Source organism: Symphalangus syndactylus, chromosome 23, assembly GCF_028878055.3.
Source record: "Symphalangus syndactylus isolate Jambi chromosome 23, NHGRI_mSymSyn1-v2.1_pri, whole genome shotgun sequence".
NCBI lineage: Eukaryota > Metazoa > Chordata > Mammalia > Primates > Hylobatidae > Symphalangus > Symphalangus syndactylus.
Genome location: NC_072445.2, coordinates 35,339,387 through 35,360,636, shown reverse-complemented (window position 1 = coordinate 35,360,636; position 21,250 = coordinate 35,339,387). Strand labels below are relative to the sequence as shown.

Below are 21,250 nucleotides of genomic sequence, written 5' to 3'. Positions count from 1 at the left end.
GGATTCAGGTAGTAGATGGAGCCCGTATTGCATGTCAGCCAGCCCTGAGAGTTAGAGCCTCAGTATTTGTCGTCCTTCATTCATAGGTGAGAAAACAGAAGCCCCAGAAAGGAAGGGGCTTGTGGATGAACAGGTGGTGGGGCTGTGGCAGAGGAGCACATCTCCTGCTTTACCCAGAATATGGGTCCCCTGCACGCAGAGCCCTGGGAGCCCCAGTCTCAGAGCCACTAAGATAGTGGAGGGAGGATCAGTGCAGGACAGAGCACCGGGCTGGGAGTCCGGAGGCCAGTGCAGACTCACTAAGTGACCAGGGCACACCACACACCCACCAGGACCTCCGTCTCCAGCCTTATCCTGAAGGGTCTTCTGGACCTTCCTTGATGGGCCCTTGAAGCTGGTGCCATGTTCTATGGGCCGTTTCGATGTACTCCGAGTGGGGCTGAGAACTCTGGTCCCAGGTGGGCATTTCTCACTCTGCCCCCACAGAGGTACATCGACGGGGGCTTCACGGGCATGCAGCCCTGTGCCTTCTGGACCGATGCCATCACCATCTCCACCTTCAGTGGGCAGCAGGACATCTGTCCCCGGGACTGCCCGGCCATCTTCCACGACTTTCGCATGTTCAACTGCTCCTTCCAGTTCTCCCTGGAGAACATCGCCAGGATGACCCACGCATTGTTCCCCCCGGACCTGGTGGTGAGAGGCAGGAGGGGTCTGGGGAGTGGGGGAAGGTACCAGAGACTAGGGGTGGGGTTAGAGAGTCACTGGGGCCCACTCAAGTTCCATCTGAGTCTCCCCCCCTCAAATGATCCCTTAAACTTCCTCCTAGACCTGCATCCTGGCCTTGCTGCGAACTAGCTATGTGACCTTGAACAAGTGCCTTAAGCTCTCCCAGCTTCAATATTCTCCCCTGTAAAGCGAGATGATGTCAGAAGTGCTGATAGAAATATTAACTGAACCCTTCCATTCAGACAGTTCATGTACAAAATCAAAGGTCGGCAAACTGCAGCCCACGGGCCAAATCTAGCCTATGGCTTGTTTTTGTACAGCCTGTGAGCTAAGAAAGCTTTTTCCATTTTTAGAGAGTTATGGGGGGAAAAAAAAGAAGAAAAAGAAAAAGAACGTTAGGCAGAGACTGCATGTGGCCAGCAAAGCCCAAAATAAGTATTTACTATCTGGCCCTTTACAGAAAAGGCTTTGTGGGCAATATCTCATGTAATCCTCTAGCATCCTCTGTGATCAATATTATAACTGTCCCCATTTTATAGATGAAGAAATTGAGGCTGTGAGAGGTGACAGCAACACAGCCAATAAGGGGCAGCCCAGAGACCTGAACTCAGGCTCCAAACTTTGCTCTTCATATGGCCCCGATGCACCTCCTGTGGTACTGCCATGAGCACCCCACACTTTCCCGCCCAGGGGAGGCTGAGGATCCACCATGAATGGTGTAACTCATGAACGCAGCATCGCTGGGGCGTGTGATCAGGAATTTCTCCTCAGTTCTTCTTAGCAGATAATGAGGGATGGAACACTGGATGGGTACATTTTGAAAAGCCCATCAAATAAAGTTCAAGAGCAATAGGAGTAGCTGCCCTGGGTCGGGGGAACTGTGGCTCCCTTCCTCCCTGCAGCCTTGGTTACTCTCCTGGTGCCCCCGCCCCCAGATCCTGCACGATTACTACTACCGAGGGTACGATGATGCAGTTTTGTACTTGAGGCGGCTGAGTAAGTACCAGTGGGGCCCCAGGCAAGGGTAGTGTTGGAGGGTAGGGAAAGTTCAAACAGTAGAAGGGCTGAATGGAGGGGTATTCCCCTCAAATTTGTGACCCAGAGACGCCCTTCACCTGGGAGAGCTGGAAATGGGGGTGGGGACCTAACAGGCTGCATTGACCAGCCCAGACCGCTGGGTCCAGAAAGTAGGATCTCCATGTAAAGGGGCCTTTGGGGTTAACTAAGGGCACAGTGTCTAGGACAGTTGTACATGTATGTTTATGAATGTAAAAACTCTATTTAGGAAATCCAGAGTTCAGACCTTCCTGGAGAATTCCATTTTCATGTCATTTCATTCTCTTCCAGTTTATTCTCTTTCCAATAAAATCACATTATTAATGTAGAACTGGATGTCATTAGTTTATATTTGTGTAAGACTTTGAGTGACCTATTGATCAGCAAATCACAGAGAAGAGCCCTTGCCCTATGTAGGTTTGGAATGGTGGTCCCTCCATCTATATATTCTCTGCGCTTTATCAGAGTAGAAGAAACAATTCCAATGGCATGTCTTTTATGTGCTAACTGCATGGCAAACATCTTTGTTAAAAGAAATGAACAGGACTGGGTGTGGTGGCTCATGCCTGTAATCTCAGCACTTTAGGAGGCCAAGGCAGGAGCATCATTTGAGCCCAGGAATTTGAGACCAGCCTGGGCGATTGTGAGATTCCCAGCACTACAAGAAATTAAACAATTAGCTGGGCATGGTGGCACACGCTTATAGCCCCAGCTACTTGAGATCAAGGCTGCAGCGAGCCATGACTGCACCACTGCACTCCACTCTGGGCAACAGAGTGAGACCCTGTCTCTAAAAAAAGGAAGAAATCAACAAAACCTTTGCCATATTTAGAATCAATCATTTTCAGAAAAAGGGATCACCAGATCAAAGGGTTTACCTAATGTTACATCAGAAGCATTTTCCTTGTTGCCACATGTCTTTGTGACTGTCTTTTTTAGCAGTTGTATAATATTCCATCATAGCTGTGCAGAAAAATTTGCTTGATCATTCCTTTGAGTTTCCAAATGTTCATGATTATGAGTAATTCTGTGGTAAACTTTTTGTGTATGTAGCTTTAAAAAATACTCTGCGGGTGAGATTAAGGGGTTGGATGAGATTTTCTTCCTAGGAGGTGTTCACTTATTTTTCCCTTCTTCAAAATTCCTTCCTGCTTCCCAAGCTCCCCTTATCCTGTCTCTACTTTCTCCTGGGTCCTTTCTCCCAACAAGGGGTGTGGAGAGGCTGGGCAGACAGGAGAGCAGGATGGAGAAAACCTGGGCTCTGGAGGCAAGTAGCTCTAGGCCCCCACCCCACCCACAAGCTGTGTGACCTCTGGATAATCGCTTCCCCTCTGTAAGGCTTGGTTTCCTAATCTATAAAAAAAAAAAAAGGGGCGTTTAGATCCTAGCTCCTGACACCTACTAACTGTGTGATATTGAGCAGGTAATTAATCTCCTGGGGCCTCAGTTTCCTCATCTGTAAAAGGGGCCTAATCATGGAACCTTATGGTTTTATTTTGAAGATTAAAGGAGCGAAGCCACAAGCCCTTAGCACAATGCTCAAATAAATGGTAGCTCTCATGACAACGTCAAAGTGCTGAGTCCTAGCCACAGTCAGTCCCGCCTACTGCTGGGTGAAACCTGATGGTGGCACTTCAGGAATCCGCCCCCAAAATTGAGCCAGTATATGGATGGGGGCAGGTTTCTTCAATGGCCCTGGAATCACTCCAAGTAGGAAAGATACAGTTCCTAACGGAGAAATTGTCTCGTGCTGACTACCAGCTATTTTTGCTTCCTCTTCCAATTTGCCAGTGTATGGCATGGGTTTCTCAGCGCAGATTTCACCTCCACCACCTCAGTCCTCTTGGATTTGGTGGGACTGGATTTTTCTCCCTGCATCAGATGTGAAGAGGAACTACTGACACATACTGAGAAATTGCAGTTGGTCTCTAGAGCCACACTCTTATCCCCACCTGCCATCTGGGAACAGAAAATGGGAGTCCGCCCAGCCTCCCCTGGGCTGCTTTCTGGGTGGGGGGTCACCACCAGCAGGAAACTACACCCCAAAAAGTGTCACCCTCCACTCCTCAGCTCACATTCTCACAGCCTCTTTCTCCTCCCTCCCAAAGGAGGAGAATTAATTATTCTTGCTGCCAGGCAAGCCACTCTCTCTACACTCGGCCCATCCTGGCAGCAGCCTTCTGCCAAAGGGAAGGGCAGCGCATGCTGGCGTGCTTGAAAATCCGCATTCCCCACACAGATGTGTGAATGTGGGTGCTGAGTGAGGTTGGAGCTCAGAGGATGCCATGTCTAAAATATCCATCCGGCATTCAGGCATGCCTGGCCAAACCTCTCTTCCGTTCTCCTCCCCCACTCCCTTCTTCCCTCTCACAGTTTAGTAAGTGACTCTCTTTCTCTGTACACACACACACACACACACACACACCTGTGAAACCATCACCACAATTAAGATAGTGAATAATTCGTCATCCCCAAAATTTCCTCATGCCCTTTCGTGATCCCTCCCACCTTCCCTCACCCCCGCCATTCCCAAGCAACCCCGATCTGCTTTCTGCCATTATAGATTAATTCACTACAATGTGAACTCTTTTTAAAAAATCTGAATTCTTTCACTCTGCATAATTATTCTGAGATTCATCTGTGTTGTTGAATGTATAAATAGTTTGTTCCTTTTTACGTTCCGTGCCACTGTATGAATATACCACAGCTCATCTACCAAAAGAGTTGAATATACCACTGTATGCATATACCACAGCCCATTTACCCATTCCCCTGTTGATGGACATTTAGATTATTTCCAGATTTGGGCTATTATGGATAAAGCTGCTATGAACACTCATGCATGAGTCTTGGTGTGGACATATGCTTTCATTTCTCTAGGGTAAATACCTAGAAATGGAATGACGGGATTGCATGGTACATTCATGTTTAACATACATACACAAATATTTTAACTGTGGTAAAAAAACAGGTAACAAATTTTAAGCACACAGTTCAGTAGTGTTAACTATGTTCGTATTGTTGTGCAGCAGATCTCTAGAACTTTTTCATCTCGCAAAACTGAACCTTTACACACGTTGATCAACAACTCCCCCTTTTCTCCTCCTCCAGCCCCAGCAACCACCATCCCAATTTCTGTGCTGATGATTTTGACTACACTAGGTACCTCATATAAATGGAATCATGCGGTATTTGTCTTTTTGTGACTGGCTTATTTAACTTAACATAATGGCCTCAAGGTTCATCCATGTTGTAGCTGTAGCATGTGACAGGATTTTCTTCCTTTTTTGAGACGGAGTCTCGCTCTGTTGCCCAGGCTGGAGTGCAGTGGTATGATCTCGGCTCACTGCAACCTCTGCCTCCTGGGTTCAAGTGATTCTCCTGCCTCAGCCTCCTGAGTACCTGAGACTACAGGCATGCACCAACATGCCCAGCTAATTTTTGTATTTTTAGTAGAGACAGGGTTTCACCATGTTGGCCAGGATGGTCTCGATCTCCTGACCTCGTGATCTGCCTGCCTCGGCCTCCCAAAGTGCTGGGATTACAGGCGTGAGCCACTGGGCCTGGTCGATTTTCTTCCTTTTTAAAGCTGAATATATTCCACATTTTCTTTGTCCATCCATCTGACAAAGGACACTGGGGTTGCTTCCATCTTTCGGCTATTGTGGATAACGCTGCAGTGCGCATGGATGTCTCTTCCAGATCCTATTTCAATTATTTTGGATATATAACCAGAATATATGTTTGACTTTTTAATAAACTGCCAAATTGTTTTCCAAAGCAGTTGTACCATGTTTCATTCCCATCAGCAGTGGATGAGCATTCCCATTCCTCCAAAACTTTTGGTATTTTTAATTAATGCTCAGAATTTTTCATTTTAGCCCTTCTAACAGGTGCATGTCAGTAACTTATTGTGGTTTTAATCGGCATTCCTCTAATGACTAATGACTTTGAGCATCTTTTCATTTGCTTATTTGCCTTCCGTAGATCTTCTTTGGTGAAGCATTTGTTCTACTCTTTTGTACATTTCTCACCTAGACTCTTAATAAGCTTTGTTTTTTTAGGGTAGTTTTAGATTTATGGACAACTTGTGAAAATAATACAGGGTGTTTGTCTCACATCTGTTAGACGTTACAGAATGGTACATATATAACATGGTATTCAGTCCAGTACATTTGTTACAACTCATGAACCAAGCTTGATATATTATTAACTAAGAGCCATTGCTTATTCAGATTTTCTTAGTTTTTACCTAATTCCTTTTTCTGTTCCAGGACCCCCCACCCAGGGATCGCATTACATTTCGTTGTCCCATCTCCTCAGTTTCCTCTTGCCTATAACAGTTTCTCAGACTTTTCTTATTCTGTGTGTGTGTGTGTGTGTGTGTGTGACAGAGTCTTGCTCTGTTGCCCAGGCTGGAGTGCAGTGGTGCGATCTTGGCTCACTGCAAGCTCCACCTCCCGGCTTCACGCCGTTCTCCTGCCTCAGCCTCCTGAGTAGCTGGGGCTACAGGTGCCTGCCCCTACACCCAGCTAATTTTTTGTATTTTTAGTAGAGACAGGATTTCACGTGTTAGCCAGGATGGTCTCGATCTCCTGACCTCATGATCTGCCCGCCTCAGCCTCCCAAAGTGCTGGGATTACAGAGACTTTTCTTATTCTTGATGACCTTGACAGAGTTGACTATCAGTCAGGTATTTTGTAGAACATCCCTCAGTTGGGGTTTGTCTGATGTTCTTCTCATGATTAGGCTGGGGTTGTGAGTTCTGGGGAGGAGACCACAGAGATAAGGTGCTATTCACATCACGTTACCTCACAGGCACGTGCTGCCAACATGACCTATCCCTGCTGATGTTGACCGTGACCGCCTGGCCGAGGTAGCGTCCGTCAGGCTTCTCCATTGTGAAGTACTCTTTCTCTGTCTATCCTTACTGCAGTTTTTGGAAGAAAGTCACTGTGCACAGCTCATACTTAAGGAGTGAGAAGTTATGCTCCACTTCCTAAAGGGTCAAGCATCTACATAAATTACTTAGAATTCTTCTGCAGGGGAGATTTCTGTCTTCTCCCTGATTTACTTACTTACGTAATACATGTTTATATCCATATGGACTCACGGTTATGTTATACTTTGGGTTATTATTCAATACTGCTTTATTTTGTTCCTCAAATTGTTCCAGCTTTGGCCATTGGGAGCCCTTTAAGTTGGCTCTTTTACACATTTTAAAAACTGAATTGTTTGTTTTCTTATTTAAGGGCCGTTATGTGGCCTAGATAAATGCCGCCCCCCCGCCACCCTTTTTGAGACAGGGTCTCACTCTGTCACCCAAGCTGGAGCGTAGTGGCGCAATCATGGCTCACTGAAGCTTCAGCTTCCCAGGCTCAAGCAACCCTTTCACCTTTCTCAATGAGTCTTACAGCCACAGTGACCTTCTCAGAACCAGCCTCAGCTGGTTACCTCCCCTGCCTAAAAGTCATGCTACAGTAATGCTTGCCATGAAAACCAAGGATCCTAGCTGCTGCCTAGAGCCCTGACATGGTCCGGCCCCTGCTGCCTCCTCAGCCTCCTACCCCAGCACAGTACCCCCGCCCCACACTGACCTTTCAGGCCCCCCACCACCTGGTGTGTCCTCAAACTTTGTGGCTTTTGTGTGTGCTGTTCCCTCTGCTGAAACACCCTCACCACTCCGCCCTGACCATCCTGGGCCACGTACCCTTCAGATCTCTGCTCACTGCCAATCCCTCAGATGACCGCCCTCTCTCACAGCACCACACTCCTCTCTTCCTGCACTTGCCTCGGTTGAAACTCTAGATGATTTGGGTGGGCAACGCCTGCTCCCCTACACTACACCGTAAGTGCCAGGAACCATCACGTTTGTTTTCACTCACTATAAATTCAAGTAAGTACAGAAAGACCTTTGAAAAGCACTGTTCCTGTTTAGGAAAATAACTCAAGAAACCAGTTTTGCAAAGGCCATGCTGCTGCCAGGGCTGAGTAACTCCCCATGCTGTTGTTTCTCCCTAGATGCTGTTTATCTTAATTCTCCCTCCAAGAGAGTGATATTCCCCCGGGTAGAAGTGTACTGCCAGATAGAACTCGCCCTTGGCAATGAGTGCCCTGAACGCAGTCAACCAAGCCTTCGAGCATGGCAGGCCAGTCCGGAAGGAGCCACGCAACCTCACACGGAGTGGGTTCCCAAAGGGGATGGAAGGGGCGGCCATGGTCCGCCTGTGTCCCAACCTGTGCAGACACTTGAATTCACATGCGAGTCACCTGTTTCAGCACCAGTCTCTCCACTTGAACTGCCACCTGCACAGCCACTGGCCTCTTCAACGCCACTTCCTCCAACTGGCATGCCACCTGTATCATTCCCAGCTGTGCAGAAGCCACCCAGCTCCACACCTGGCTCATCACTGCCCACCCCACCACCTGGACTGTCACCTCTGTCACCTCAGCAGCAGGTACAACCGTCTGGATCACCAGCCAGATCCCCACACTCTCAGGCACCCACTTCACCCAGGCCACCCCTGGGGCCTTCAACTGTGGGGGCACCTCAAACACCACCCCGAAGTTCTCTTTCAGCCTTCCCTGCTCAGCCACCTGTGGAGGAACTAGGCCAAGAACAGCCCCAAGGTATGGACCCTTCTGGCTTCTTTTGACTTTCTCATGCCTGGAGCCCCTTGGCAAGCGAGCAAGGACACCAGGGCTGATTGCTTCTTTAGGGGTGCGTGGCTGAAGTTAGCAGTGAGCTTTAGCGTCTCTGTCCATTATGAGGACAGTCCGCCACAAGGGGGCAGTATAATAGACATTGGTTCATTTCCCTCGGTGCAGTGCTTCTCAAAGTGCGGTCCCCCCACCGGCAGCAAAAGCATCACCTGGGAACTTGCTAGAAATTATAATTCTCAGGTCCTACTGCAGACCTACTAAATCACCAGCTTTGGAGGTGGGGCCCAGCTGTCTTTTTTACAAGCCCTCCAGGTGATTTTTTGCCTGCTCACATTTGAGACCGCTGGGCCAGTAGATTTTTACTGTGAAAGCTGCTGTGCTGGGCAGTGCTACTCAAAGAGTGGTCCGCAGACCAATCTAGCCGTCAACTGTGTGTTACTAGCCCACCACGGAGTGTGTGCAGAAATTAAGAGTAATCATTTAGAAACGTTTATAGCACTAAGGTATTGCCACAACATCCCGGAGCTTGACCATTTTTTACTAATTAATTTGCATTGTATTTCACAAAATTACTAGTTTGTTATAGACTACAAAGAAATTTTTTTTTTTTTTTTTGAGATGGAATCTCGCTCTGTCGACCAGGCTGGAGTGCAGTGGCGTGATCTCGGCTCACTGCCAGCTCCGCCTCCCGGGTTCACGCCATTCTTCTGCCTCAGCCTCCCGAGTAGCTGGGATTACAGATGCCCGCCACCATGCCTGGCTAATTTTTTGTATTTTTAGTAAAGACAAGGTTTCACCATGTTAGCCAGGATGGTCTCAATCTCCTGACCTTGTGATCCGCCCGCCTTGGCCTCCCAAAATGCTGGGATTACAGGCGTGAGCCACTGCTCCCGGCCAGAAATTTTTAAAAAACTGTTTCCTTACTACTACAGATGGTTTCAGAAGCACCACTATAGGGCCTGCAAAGATAAAATGTTCTCAATTCCTTACTCAGGAAATCTCCCTTTCAGCAGGGGAGATAACACGGATACTAACCTCAAAAATACAATCGGGGCTGGGTGTGGTCACTCACACCTGTAATCCCAGCACTTTGGGAGGCCGAAGCAGGTGGATCACCTGAGGTCAGGAGTTCAAGACCAGCCTGACCAACATGGTGAAACCCCATCTCTACTAAATACAAAAAATCAACCAAACATGGTGGTGCATGCCTGTAATCCCAGCTACTTGGGAGGCTGAGGCAGGATAATCGCTTGAACCCAGGAGGTGGAGGTTGCAGGGAGCCAAGATTGTGCCATTGCACTCCAACCTAGGCAACAGGAGTGAAACTCCATTTCAAAAAAAAAAAAAAAAATCAGAAGTATTAAGTACTATATAACTAATAAAAACACAGTGTTGGAGGGTATTCGTAGAGAATAAGACCACTTCTCTCTGGGGCAGTATGAAAAGCTTCTTGGAGGTGACAGGTGAGCTTAAATGGGCAGGATTTTGAACATCGTGGTTTGTGGGATTGGATGGGTTGGAGTAGAAGGAGCATTTCCGGTTTTGTTTATTTAAGACGCTCAGGTGCAGCACAGGAATGTGCAGGGTACTTTCAAGGTACTTTAGGAAGGAGAGGACTTGTGTGTGGCCACCATGGATGGTCTGGGTGGAGACAGAGGGACAGAGACTCAAATGAAGGACTGAAGCCAGATTATAGGGTGCTCATGGTCCTCAGTCAAACTTCCAGAGCTATTATAGTAAATGTCACAGATCGACAATGTCTCCTCGTCTGGGAATTAGCCCCAACTTGGCAGAGATGCCCTTTCTTTGGAACATGTTTACTTTGACTCTTTTAATGAGACAAAAACAAAACACCATTAAGAAAATTAGGCTGTGGCTCATGCCTTTGAGAGGCAGAGGCAGGCAAATCACTTTCAGTCAGGAGTTCGAGGCCAGCCTGGCCAACGTGGTGAAACCCCATCTCTACTAAAAATACAAAAAATTAGCTGGGCATGGTGGCAGGCACCTGCAGTCCCAGCTACTCAAGACGCTGAAGCAGGAGGATCACTTGAACCTGGGAGGCGGAGGTTGCAGTGAGTAGAGATCGTGCCACCGCACTCCAGCCCGGGCGACAGAGTGAGACTCCGTCTAAGGAAAAAAAGAGTCAGAAAATTGGGCACAGTGTTTTACCTGCTCTCTTATTTCCTGTTAAATGCAAAACATTTGTTTTACATTAATCACACCTGTGCATGAAGGCGGCCATCTTCGGGTACCTGAGCAATCCTGGGCCCCAAGTCAGCATTCCTCACTCATATTGGGGGTGGATAGAGGGCATATATAGTCTAGTGATCCTCCACTGGGAGTGATTTTGTCTCCAGGAGACATTTAGCAATGTCTGCAGACATTTTGGTTGTCACCTAGTGGTTACAGGCTGGGGACACTGAAAAATAATCCTGTAATGCACAGAACAGCCTCTGTGCAAAGCACTCTCTGACCCTTAGTGTCAATAGCATGTACTGAGATTGAGAAACCATGTTATAGCTTACAGCTGAGCCTCAACGGTGACATCCTAGGCCATCTATGAGAGTTAGGCAGAGCTGAGACCCCCTAGAGCGGGTTTATCCAACCCGTGGCCCGGATGGTTCTGAATGTACCAGTCTACAAAAAATTCATAAACTTTCTGAAAACATTGTGAGATTTATTTTTTATTTATTTTTTTTTAGCTCATCAGCTATCATTACTGTTAGTGTATTTTATGTGGGGCCCAAGATGATTCTTCTTCCAGTGTGGCCCAGGGAAGCCAAAAGATTGGACACCCCTGCCCTAGAGTTTAGTGGTATCAGTCATTTAATGATGGCCATTGGTGGCATTGGGGAACAGGAAAATTGTTAAAAGCCCTAGGAAAATCCAAAAACAAAAGGACAAGCCTCATTGTGAATAGATTTGGGAGAGTTAGGGACATACAATAAGTCTCTAACAAAATAACTTCAGAGGAACCCACATACACTTTATATTACTTTTATTTATATATAATACATAATTACATATTAACCTTCATATATTATGTACCCCCATACTCATTAAAAACATGCAAAGAGCTTACTTAAGAGCAATGGCTGTGAAACTATTAATACTCTGTTCTAAGAGACAAGCAAAAAGCATTACATGAAGCCTGTGATGGGAAGTCCAGGCGCCTCCAGGGGATTTTCCTGAAAACCTTCCCTAACACGCTGCTTTCTGTGAGGGAGCTATTTCTTTTCTTTTCCTTCTTTTTCTTTCTTTTTCTTTTTTTTTTTTTTTTGGTGGCGGGGGGACGGTATCTCACCCCTGGCTCACTGAACCCTCAACTTTTGGGGCTCAGGTGATTCTCTGACCTCAGCCTCCCGAGTAGCTGAGATCACAGGCATGCACTATTACCCCCAGCTAAATTTTTGTATTTTTAGTAGAGACAGGGTTTCACCATGTTGGCCAGACTGGTCTCAAATTCCTGGCCTCAAGTGATCTGCCCGCCTTGGCCTCCCAAAGCGCCGGGATTACAGGTGTGAGCCACCGGGCCTGCCCCTGGGAGTTGTTTCTAATGTTCTACCAAGGGTCTGAGTCAGCCGCTCCACAGATGCCGCAGGCCTGCATCTCAGTCAAGTCCCACAACATGACTTTGGTTATAAAGATGAGAATCTGAGGACAAGAGAGTTCTTTGCTGTTTTTAAACATTCTCATTTACTGACTTGCTATTTCAAAAATGACTCCATATCCCCCCTCCCCATCTCACTCTGGTTTCCTATATTTTTACTTTTAGCTGTAGCTCCTCTTGTCTCTTCAAATCCAAAAAGCGCTGTGCCTCTGGTTCATGTGAAGGAAACCATCAGCAAGCCTTACGTAATGTAAGTTACTCCTTCGTGGAGCACGCTGTTTCCTTTGGGCGGGAGAAGCGAGCCTGGCTAAGCGATATCTTCCACCACCTTAGCTGCCCCAGGAACTCTGGGATCCTTTTCTGGTGTGTGTGATTGTGTAATTACAGGTCCACCCCTTTACATCTCACAAAGCCGCCTTCTGTTGTTCAGTTAGGGCAGTGTGTGGGGAAGGAGCCTGTCCGTGTTGATGATGTCATTCTCTTCTCCTGCACAGTGGGGATGCTCCTTCTCTGAGTGCAGTGCAAGAATGTGCATCCGAGCTTGCAGGGAGCCGAGATTGTGCCACTGCACTCCAGCCTGGGTGACAGAGCGAGACTCCGTCTCAAAAATAAAATAAAATAAAATAAAAAAAAGAATGTGCATCCCCTGCCCTCATATTTTACTCTCTGGTGATGCCACAGTTCCAAGAGGGCCTGCAGGCATCCTACCTCCCAGCCTTAGGTAGCTCCTGCATGAAATGAATTAAGGGTCTCTATCAAAGGCCTTCCTTACTCCGAACTATTTTCTATTAGCATGATAATGACCTGATAGTCCTAGACTGTAGACTGTCCCCAGAAAATCTTTTTTATTATGCACATCAAGTGTCTGGGTTGCATAACATACACTCCATTATATCTTTGCAATAACTATGAGAGGACCTGGGGATCTGCTTTTTTAAAAACTTCCCTGAGGACCACATTACCCAGGCTCCCTTGCTGGCTGAATGCCGTTTGTACTGGTGATGGGGGAGGCACCGCAGGAGATCAGAAGTTGGGTCAAGGGTATTTCTCCACACAACCCCAGCCCCCCTCTCATCCCTCCATCCCTCCTTGCCTTGGGACCACTCTGGCAGTAGCTGGGTTTCTCCGTGACCACAGCTGCAGGTATTGAGAGAGCAGAGCCCGAGGCATTCTTGCTTTTAATGTTTGCACTCTCTCTCATATTAAGCATATTAAAATTTACCTGCTTCCCACATTAAGTATAATTTTAACCATAAAACTTTTTGAAAGAGTTTGTATAAATTTAACAATTTTGAGCTTAGGCATAAGTTATGCATTTTGTTCACATAATTTAAACTTTTTTACATTTACATATAACTCTATAAAAGTCTGAGTTTCATTTGACTCATGGGCATGATGTTACTTAGATAAATATTCATTGATTATATTTTAAAAAAAGTTTGCTGGGAAATCCGATCCTCAGCCAGGGTTGAGAACCACAGCGCGGGTGTGTCCACCTGTGGAGCTGTGCAGGCCACCACGTTGGAGGGCCCAGGCCAGGCTCATAATGAACCATCTACTTAATCTCTTCGCCTAGGGAGAGCCCTGCTGAAGACTCAAACTGGGTGAATAAGGTCTTCAAGAAGAACAAGCAAAAGACAAGTGGCACCGGAAAAGGCTTCCCAAGACATCTGGGATCCAAAAAACCAAGCGGCAAAGTCCAGTGAGCATGACTAACGTTCCTTAAATCCCACGGAGAGGAGCAGCTTTGGGAACTGTGTTCAGAGAGATGCCGAGGAATAGAGGAGAGTGTAAGGGAGTAGGGGGTGCGGTGGGAGATTGGGCTTTGGAACAGACACATCTGACATAAAATTCCTGCTCTGCCACAACTCCACTCAAGGATCATGGTTGGGACACTTGCTCTCCCTGAGCCTCCATTTCCTGTAAAATGGGGATGATACCACTTCATAAAGTTGTGAGAGTTAAATGTGATCAATGATGTAAATTGCTTCATAGAATGCAGAATGTGTAATAGCTCACAATAAGTAGGTGTTAAGTTTACATAATTCCCAGAGGTTAACTGGCTACCTCTCTGCTTCTGAAGAGATACTACTTAAAAACAAAACTAGGCCGGGCGCGGTGGCTCACGTCTGTAATCCCAGCACTTTGGGAGGCCGAGGCGGGTGGATCACGAGGTCAGGAGATCGAGACCATCCTGGCTAACATGGTAAAACCCCGTCTCTACTAAAAATACAAAAAATTAGCCAGGTGTGGTGGCGGGCGCCTGTAGTCCCAGCTACTCGGGAGGCTGAGGCAGGAGAATGGCGTGAACCTGAGAGACAGAGCTTGCAGTGAGCTGAGATTGCACCACTGTACTCCAGCCTGGGCAACAGAGTGAGACTCCGTCTCAAAAAAAAAAAAAAAAAAGAAACTAGACAGGCCAGGCATGGTGGCTCATGCCTGTAATCCCAGCACTTTGGGAGGCTGAGGTAGGTGGAACACCTGAGGTCAAGAGTTCAAGAACAGCCTGACCAACATGGTGAAACTCCGTCTCTACTAAAAATACCAAAATTAACCAGGCATGATGGTGTGCACCTGTAATCTCAGCTACTCCGGAGGCTGAGGCAAGAGAATCGCTTGAACCCAGGAGGCAGAGGTTGTAGTGCACCAAGACTGCACCATTGCACTCCAGCCTGGGCAACAAGAGCGAAACCCCATCTCGAAAAAAACAAAACAAAACAAAACTAGACAAGTGAGTGCCTACGTGACACTCAACTGTTGCCAGCATACAGTTAAGGGCCCTAGTCAATGTAGGCCTGCTTCTTAGAGCTTTTTGACTATATTATGCTGTCTTTGACTTAGTCAACACTTATTGAGCACCTACTAAGTGCCAAACACTCTCCTGGACTCTGGCAAAATAAAAAATGAATTAAAACTCTATCCCCAAGTTTCAACAGTTTACTCCTAGTCTAACTTTAGATCAAAGATAAGACTAAAACCTAAGAATCTGATGAACTTTGAGCCCCACCTAAACCAAGTTTTAATTTTTTTACTGAGTCATCATATTTTAAGTAAAGGCCCACGCATGTATACAAACAGACTCGCAAATTCAAAATGACAGCCTCAGATTCAAACCAAGATGGGTATTATTTACAGTTGTTTCATTGGGTTATCAAAGTATTCTCTGAATTGGCCAGGCATGTTGGCATGTGCCGGTAGTCTCAGCTATTCGGGAGGCTGAGGGAGGAGGATTGCTTGAGCCCAGGAGTTGGAGTCTGGGCTGGGCAACATAGTATTCTCTGAATGGAACAGACCCACACTGCTATATAATTCGCTTCAAGTCTTTGTTGGTCAGAAAAACCTCTAATCATTCTGAGCAACATCCTTCCTGGTTGTTCTTGTCCCAAGTGGGGTCCCTGGGTGGGCACACGGATTTATCAGACAGAGAAGGGTCAGAGGCTCACCCGGTGGCGAAAGGCTCATCTCAAAGTCTAAGCAATGCACTTGGTGAGTGGTGGGAAGCAGTATGGTAGAGGAGATTCTCAGAGCTGCTGCAGGAAGTGGAACAAACCACATGTTCTTTCTGGATGACAGGTAGGTAAGGGAGGGTGCAGGACAGCAGCTTGAGGTCCCTGGGTTCATGGGATCAACAATCCCAGCCTGGGCTTCTTCTCACTTATTCTTGATCTCCAGCCCCAGCACTTCCCTGACCTTTGAGTGTCCTTATCTCTGTCTCTAGGAGCTCATGGTCACGTTGGGCCTTGGGAAGCCATGGATCTGCGGTGGGTGTGGGGAGCCTTCCTGGGGCTAGGAGCACTATCTGGAAGCCAAGCCCAGGCTCCAGTTCCTTGATTCCAGGGCCAGCTCTCTTCCCACTGCAGCAGAGAAGCAGGAACAGTGCAATTCAGCAAGAACCACTTTGGTTAACAAATCTTCTGGGAATGAAGGTGCTTTATGAAGAAGCAGGCTGTGATAAAAACAAACGACAACATTCACATACTGTGGGAAGCACTGTTGTCATTGGGTCACACCTCATACACCAGGCAGGTGATTGTCTGCTGTGTTCCTTTCCAGAACAGATGATGAACCTGCCTGGAGGTGGCAATTTACCAATTGATGGTCTTAAGCAATTCCAAAGGCTGGGGCAAGGGGTAGAAAAGAGAAGGTCAAAAATGTTAGGGATAGAGAAGCGGGGAGTGATTCAGGAAGAGGAGAAACCTGCTCATTTCCTCCCAAATTACAACCACTGTCACATCCATGGCTAGTCCTGTGCAGACTTCCAGTCCCCAGCTGATATCCCTGCTGACAAGCAGAGAGAGGCTAGAACAAAAGCTAAAGTGTAGATGTCCCATACACTAATCAGTGTTGTTTTTTAATCAGAGGTTGAAATTCATACTCTGATGCAAATTGTATTAGTCAGTTGTTGCTGCTGTGATAACACTGCATAACAAACAACCCCCCAAATCTCAGTGGCTTACAAGGACAAACATTTGTGTTTCTCTTTCATGGGCCTATGTGTTGGCTGAGATAGCTCTATTTAGGCTGCAGGCTGGGTTAAGTCTAATCCAGGCCCCTTTCATTCTAGGACCGGCAGTGATGCCAGACTTGCTCTTCTCCTGGAGCTTGGGTGGGTGTATGCATCAGCCTAGCTTTCCTCTGCTAGCCTTGGCTCTCCTCCAGTAAGAGTTCAGTGGTCATCCGACTCTGGACTGTGTCACTGGCCTCAAAGTGAAGAGACAGACTGAGAAATTGAGAGGCTGCCTACAGGCTACAAATGGAGAAGGGGGACCCTATCCTGCCCCCAAATCCTCCTAATTCCTACCAAGTCTGTGAGATGCCCCAAGTTTCCACCAGAAGAGATCCTTTTCTTTGAGTTTCTATGGAATTTCCCCCATTCCAATGTGAATGTAATAACATAGCTACAACTTACATAGTACTTATGTGCCCAGCACCATGGCACAGAGAGGTTAAGTAACATGCCCAAAGTTACACAGTTGATAGGTGGCAGAGACAGGATCCAAATTCAGGTTGTCTGTCACCAGTGTCTTGATGTTCCAACTTTAGTGATACAGCCTACGAGGGTGGTGGGAGCACTGGGGTGGGGGTCAGAAGTCACAGGGGTTAGCACTGGTTTCTCTATTCTGACAAGTTACTTTACTTAGTGGGAGTTTCGATTTCTCTCTGTAACATCCACCCTGCCTTCAACCCATGGTTATTTGGGACTTAAATGAGAAGCTGAATGTGGAAGCATCCTGTGTAATTCTGGGTAACAAAGACATGTCAGGACCTTATGACCAGTGCCCAGGCCTGTGTGGGACATTTGGGAGGGTCCCGGGGCAGTGTGTAGGACTGGGGCACCAAGAGAAAGGAGCAGAGAGAGGGTATCTGAATGCATGGTTCCGCCTAGGAGCTTTTAGGAATGCAGATTCTTGGGCTCAGCCTGCACCTACTGAATCAGAAATGGGGCTGGGGCCCAGCGGTGTGTATTTCACATAGTCCACCAGATGACTGATGCACACTGGAGTTTGAGAACCACTGGATTACTGTGGAATAGAAGCACAGAGGAGAGGCAGCTAATTCACTCTGTTAGCTTGGGGAATCTCAGGGAACCTGGTGGAGGTGTGGAAGATGAGCAGAAGTTAGTCAGACTGAGGATAAGCGTGTGGGAGGGTATTCCAGGCACACGGGATGGCCCAGAACAAGGAAATAGTCTCTGCAAGCAGTTAACTGCAGTTGCAAGGATGGAGGTAGCGGAAAGGCCTGGAAGTGAACTTGGAGATGTGGTGGAAGGTAGGTCAGGCTGGCTTGGATGACCAGCTAATGAGGCTGGACTTCCCGTGTGGTGCTGCGGAGTCATTGCAGGGTCTAAGCAACAGAATGATAGATTTGAAAATTATGGAGATTTGAAAATTATCCAAGAATGTACAAGTCCACATCCCAGCATTTATCTGGGCTCGGCAAGTGTCTTCCTCCAATTTCCTAGAGAGGGCAAGTAACTTGCCCCAAGTCACACAGGAGGTGGAGGCAAGGCTTGGAAGTGAGGTCTTCTGATTCTCCCTTTTGTCTCCCTTCTTTTCACCTGTTCTTCCTCGGCTTCTCCTATCCAGGTCTGCTCCCTGCCCACTCAACTTCCCTCTGCTCTCCACTTCTGAGACAGTTTGGGTCACCTACAGACCTCATCCCAGCCGGATCCAGGAACGCTGCCCTGAAGTGTGGAATTCCTTAGGATGACCTTGGAAGGCAGATACTGCCTATCCTGTTCTGGGATGCTGTGGTGACTCCTGGGTCTCATTGATCCAGCTCCTTTTATTCTCCCACCTTTCCCTTCCTGGTCACAGTCAAGGTCAACACTAGCCCAGGCAGTACCTTGTGTACTAAGAAAATAGCACCCCTTCCTGGAGAACATGACTACCAGCCGCTGGAAAATTGTCATAATATACTCAGTTTGTTAGAGCAAGACACTTGACTGACAACTGCTAGAAAACTACAAAGAACATGCACAGACATGCATAAGTCTACGAATTGCCTACCCCTTTTATATGGCACGGTACCCTTGTATAGTGTAAAATCTGCACAACTGTACTCAGCCATCCGGAGACTACTTCAGCCCTATCCTCTTCCTAAAAAAAAAGTATCAGTTGAACTTTCATACATTGAATGATGTTTCAAACACCCTTTTATCACCTCCCACTGGAGATTACATTTGCAAGCTTGCAAAAGACCCTTGTGTAATGAAATGAACCCCCTAACTGGCTTTTGGTGTAGCTTGAGATTTCCAATTTCCATGCATTGGCTATAAAAGGCCTGGCTACTTGCTCAGGGCTGCCCAAGGTGTATGAACCTGTAAGGGTGATCCTCGGTGGAACTAGGGTTAGGGAAGTCCTAGATGGGGGATTTCCTAGGAAGCTATGAGCCGAGAGAGAGAACTGGAGCTGGAACGGGAGAGAACCTGAGGACCCTGAGGCCAAGCCTGCTTCTCACTGCTGTCCGGCACACTCCCCTGACTCTGGGCCTTTTGGAGGACCAGGGGCAACACCTATTGTCAGTCCCGATGGTGCACAAGATCTGTTTCCCTTCCAGGGTGAGCATCTCAGCTTCCTGCGATCCTTTCAACCCTTCCACTACCCTACTCTGGACAGACTGATGGATGCCAGCACTGATTGGCGCTCATGGACCCTCCTCTCAACCTTGGCCTAAGCTTGCCTCTTTGAGATGAGCCAGATCATTTCTAGTCTCCCCAGGATCCTGTCCAAGGGCAAAACTCTTGGAGGTTCAGCAAGACTGAGCCAACGACAGACTCCCTCTTTCCTGTAGTGGCAGGAGCCCAAGTTCTGTTGTTTGGTTTTTAATTCTTACAGTGTACTAACGGCTTGGCCTGAGCTGGTCACTGGAATCGCTGGCTGAAGTTGGTCAGGCAGCCCAGGCATTGAGAGCTTTAGAGCTCCCCCGGGATTCTGTGGTGCTGTGGTGTTGAGACAGGCTGCCCTGGAGTCCTGGGTGGCTGTAGAGGAAGAAGGAGGCCAGATGTCCCTCCCCTGCAGCCAACACAAATGAGGGCTCTCTGTCTACTGTTCACACCTCAGTGAAAATGTTCCAGAGGAAGACAAAGTCAGCCTCAATTTTTCCGGCCTGTCCAGAAAAGAATTGCCCCCCTCCTCCCCAGAGAGCAGACAACCTCCAGGCCCCGCCAGGCCCAGCAATGAAGCCCCAGCTGCCCACAGGCCTCAGGTACATTTGCTTACCAAATCCTGAAATGCAAAACCCAGAATGAATGGGTGGAGGACGATACTAAACTGGCCTTTGGAGCCTGAGGAGGCCATATGCAAATTAAAGCCTGGTGGGGCTGGGGATTTAGGGGGTTGGGGCTTGGCTGCGGCAACAGACCCCACTTAACAGCCATTTCAGGGAAGAAAATGTACTTTTGAGACCCTGAAAATGGTCAAAGTCCCAGGGGTCTTGCATTCTCTGCCTACTCTGGTTGATCTGTGGCCAGACCAGTCAAAGGAAGCAGCTGGAGGTGTGCACTGGGGGGTGACTGACTAGAGAGGCCCGCCTGGCCGCAGGCCTTTCTTCCAGGAGTGGCCTCCATGTTTGCAGAAGCCTGAGGCCTGGGAAACTAGGGGGAGGAGAGTGTCCTCTCTTGCACAGCCCAGGAATGCTTGTTCCCTGGGACCCAAAGAAGACTCGAACTTAATCATAATTATTGTTTTAATTCAAAGTCTGTATTTAGAGCCTAGATGCTCTTAATGTCAATTATGTTAAAGTATTAATACATCCACTTGCATATTTCCCTTCACTTGGGTTAATTATTTTTCTTGTTTTGAGGTAATTAAAATAATTTTTCTTACATTAGTTTCAGAGTTGCCAGATAAAATAGAGGACATTTTGTTAAATTTGAATTTCAGATAAACAATGAATAATTATTTAGTAGGAGTATGTCCTCAATATTGCAATTATTTGTAATTTATCTGAAATTCAAATTTAACTGGGCCTCCTGTATTTTTATGTGCTAAATCTGGCAACCCAAATTAGCTTCTTTCTCCTTTTTCTCTTTTTTTTCCTAATCAACATGAATGAATTGTTACATGTCAGCCACTGTGCTTTGAAACTGGGAGGCCTTGCTTGTGCCTGGGGCAACACCAGAATGCTGTCTTTTCTTCCAGGCAAGCACCTCTGACTGATACCCACAGCACAACCCCCGCTAACACCTCCAGCTCAACCAGTTCTCAGCTGACCCCATTATCTCTGACTCACCCACTTAAGCTTCTGACTTCTCAGAGGGAGGGAATTAGGTTAATTATGTTGTGATGTTACTTGCCCACCTTTTTAAAGCCATGCAAAGCAGCAGAACCTCTATGCACCGCAGTGCTCTTGTAAAAACCATCTGTGTTGCTCTACATACTTGCCAGCACTTGAGGGAACAAAACCAAAAACATCTATGGTGGGAGTTGAGGGGCCCCACCCCTCCACAGCACCCTCACAGGGTGCCCTATATTCATATTGGCACAAAAGCCCCATAACCAATGGGGCCTGTGAGCATCCTGAGGGCAGGGGTTGTGTCTTTTGCATTTGTGTATTCCACACAGTTAGCATCAGAGCTGGTCCATAGTAAGTGCTCAATAAACATTGGTTGAATAAATGAACTAATGGATTAGATCATAACTGGAGGGAAGGGCACTAAAATAGGAGTTATCAGAGCCTGCTCCTGGCTGG

General features: G+C 47.3%; 1 protein-coding gene across 2 annotated transcripts in view; it reads left to right on the top strand.

Annotated features, from left to right (window-relative positions):
* Positions 1–20,333, top strand: part of PNPLA1 (patatin like phospholipase domain containing 1) — a 43,955-nt gene extending 23,622 nt beyond the window's left edge. The window contains exons 4-9 of one of the 2 annotated variants that reach the window (XM_055264334.2): positions 487–696; positions 1,665–1,725; positions 7,807–8,415; positions 12,224–12,308; positions 13,635–13,760; positions 18,145–20,333. In XM_055264334.2, coding sequence (XP_055120309.1) covers positions 487–696; positions 1,665–1,725; positions 7,807–8,415; positions 12,224–12,308; positions 13,635–13,760; positions 18,145–18,268 — 1,215 coding nt within the window. In that variant the 3' untranslated portion in view covers positions 18,269–20,333. Of the gene's footprint in view, positions 1–444; positions 697–1,664; positions 1,726–7,806; positions 8,416–12,223; positions 12,309–13,634; positions 13,765–18,144 lie in introns of those variants that run through there. The other variant, XM_055264336.1, reaches the window with a different exon arrangement.
* Positions 20,334–21,250: the final 917 nt, after the last annotated feature.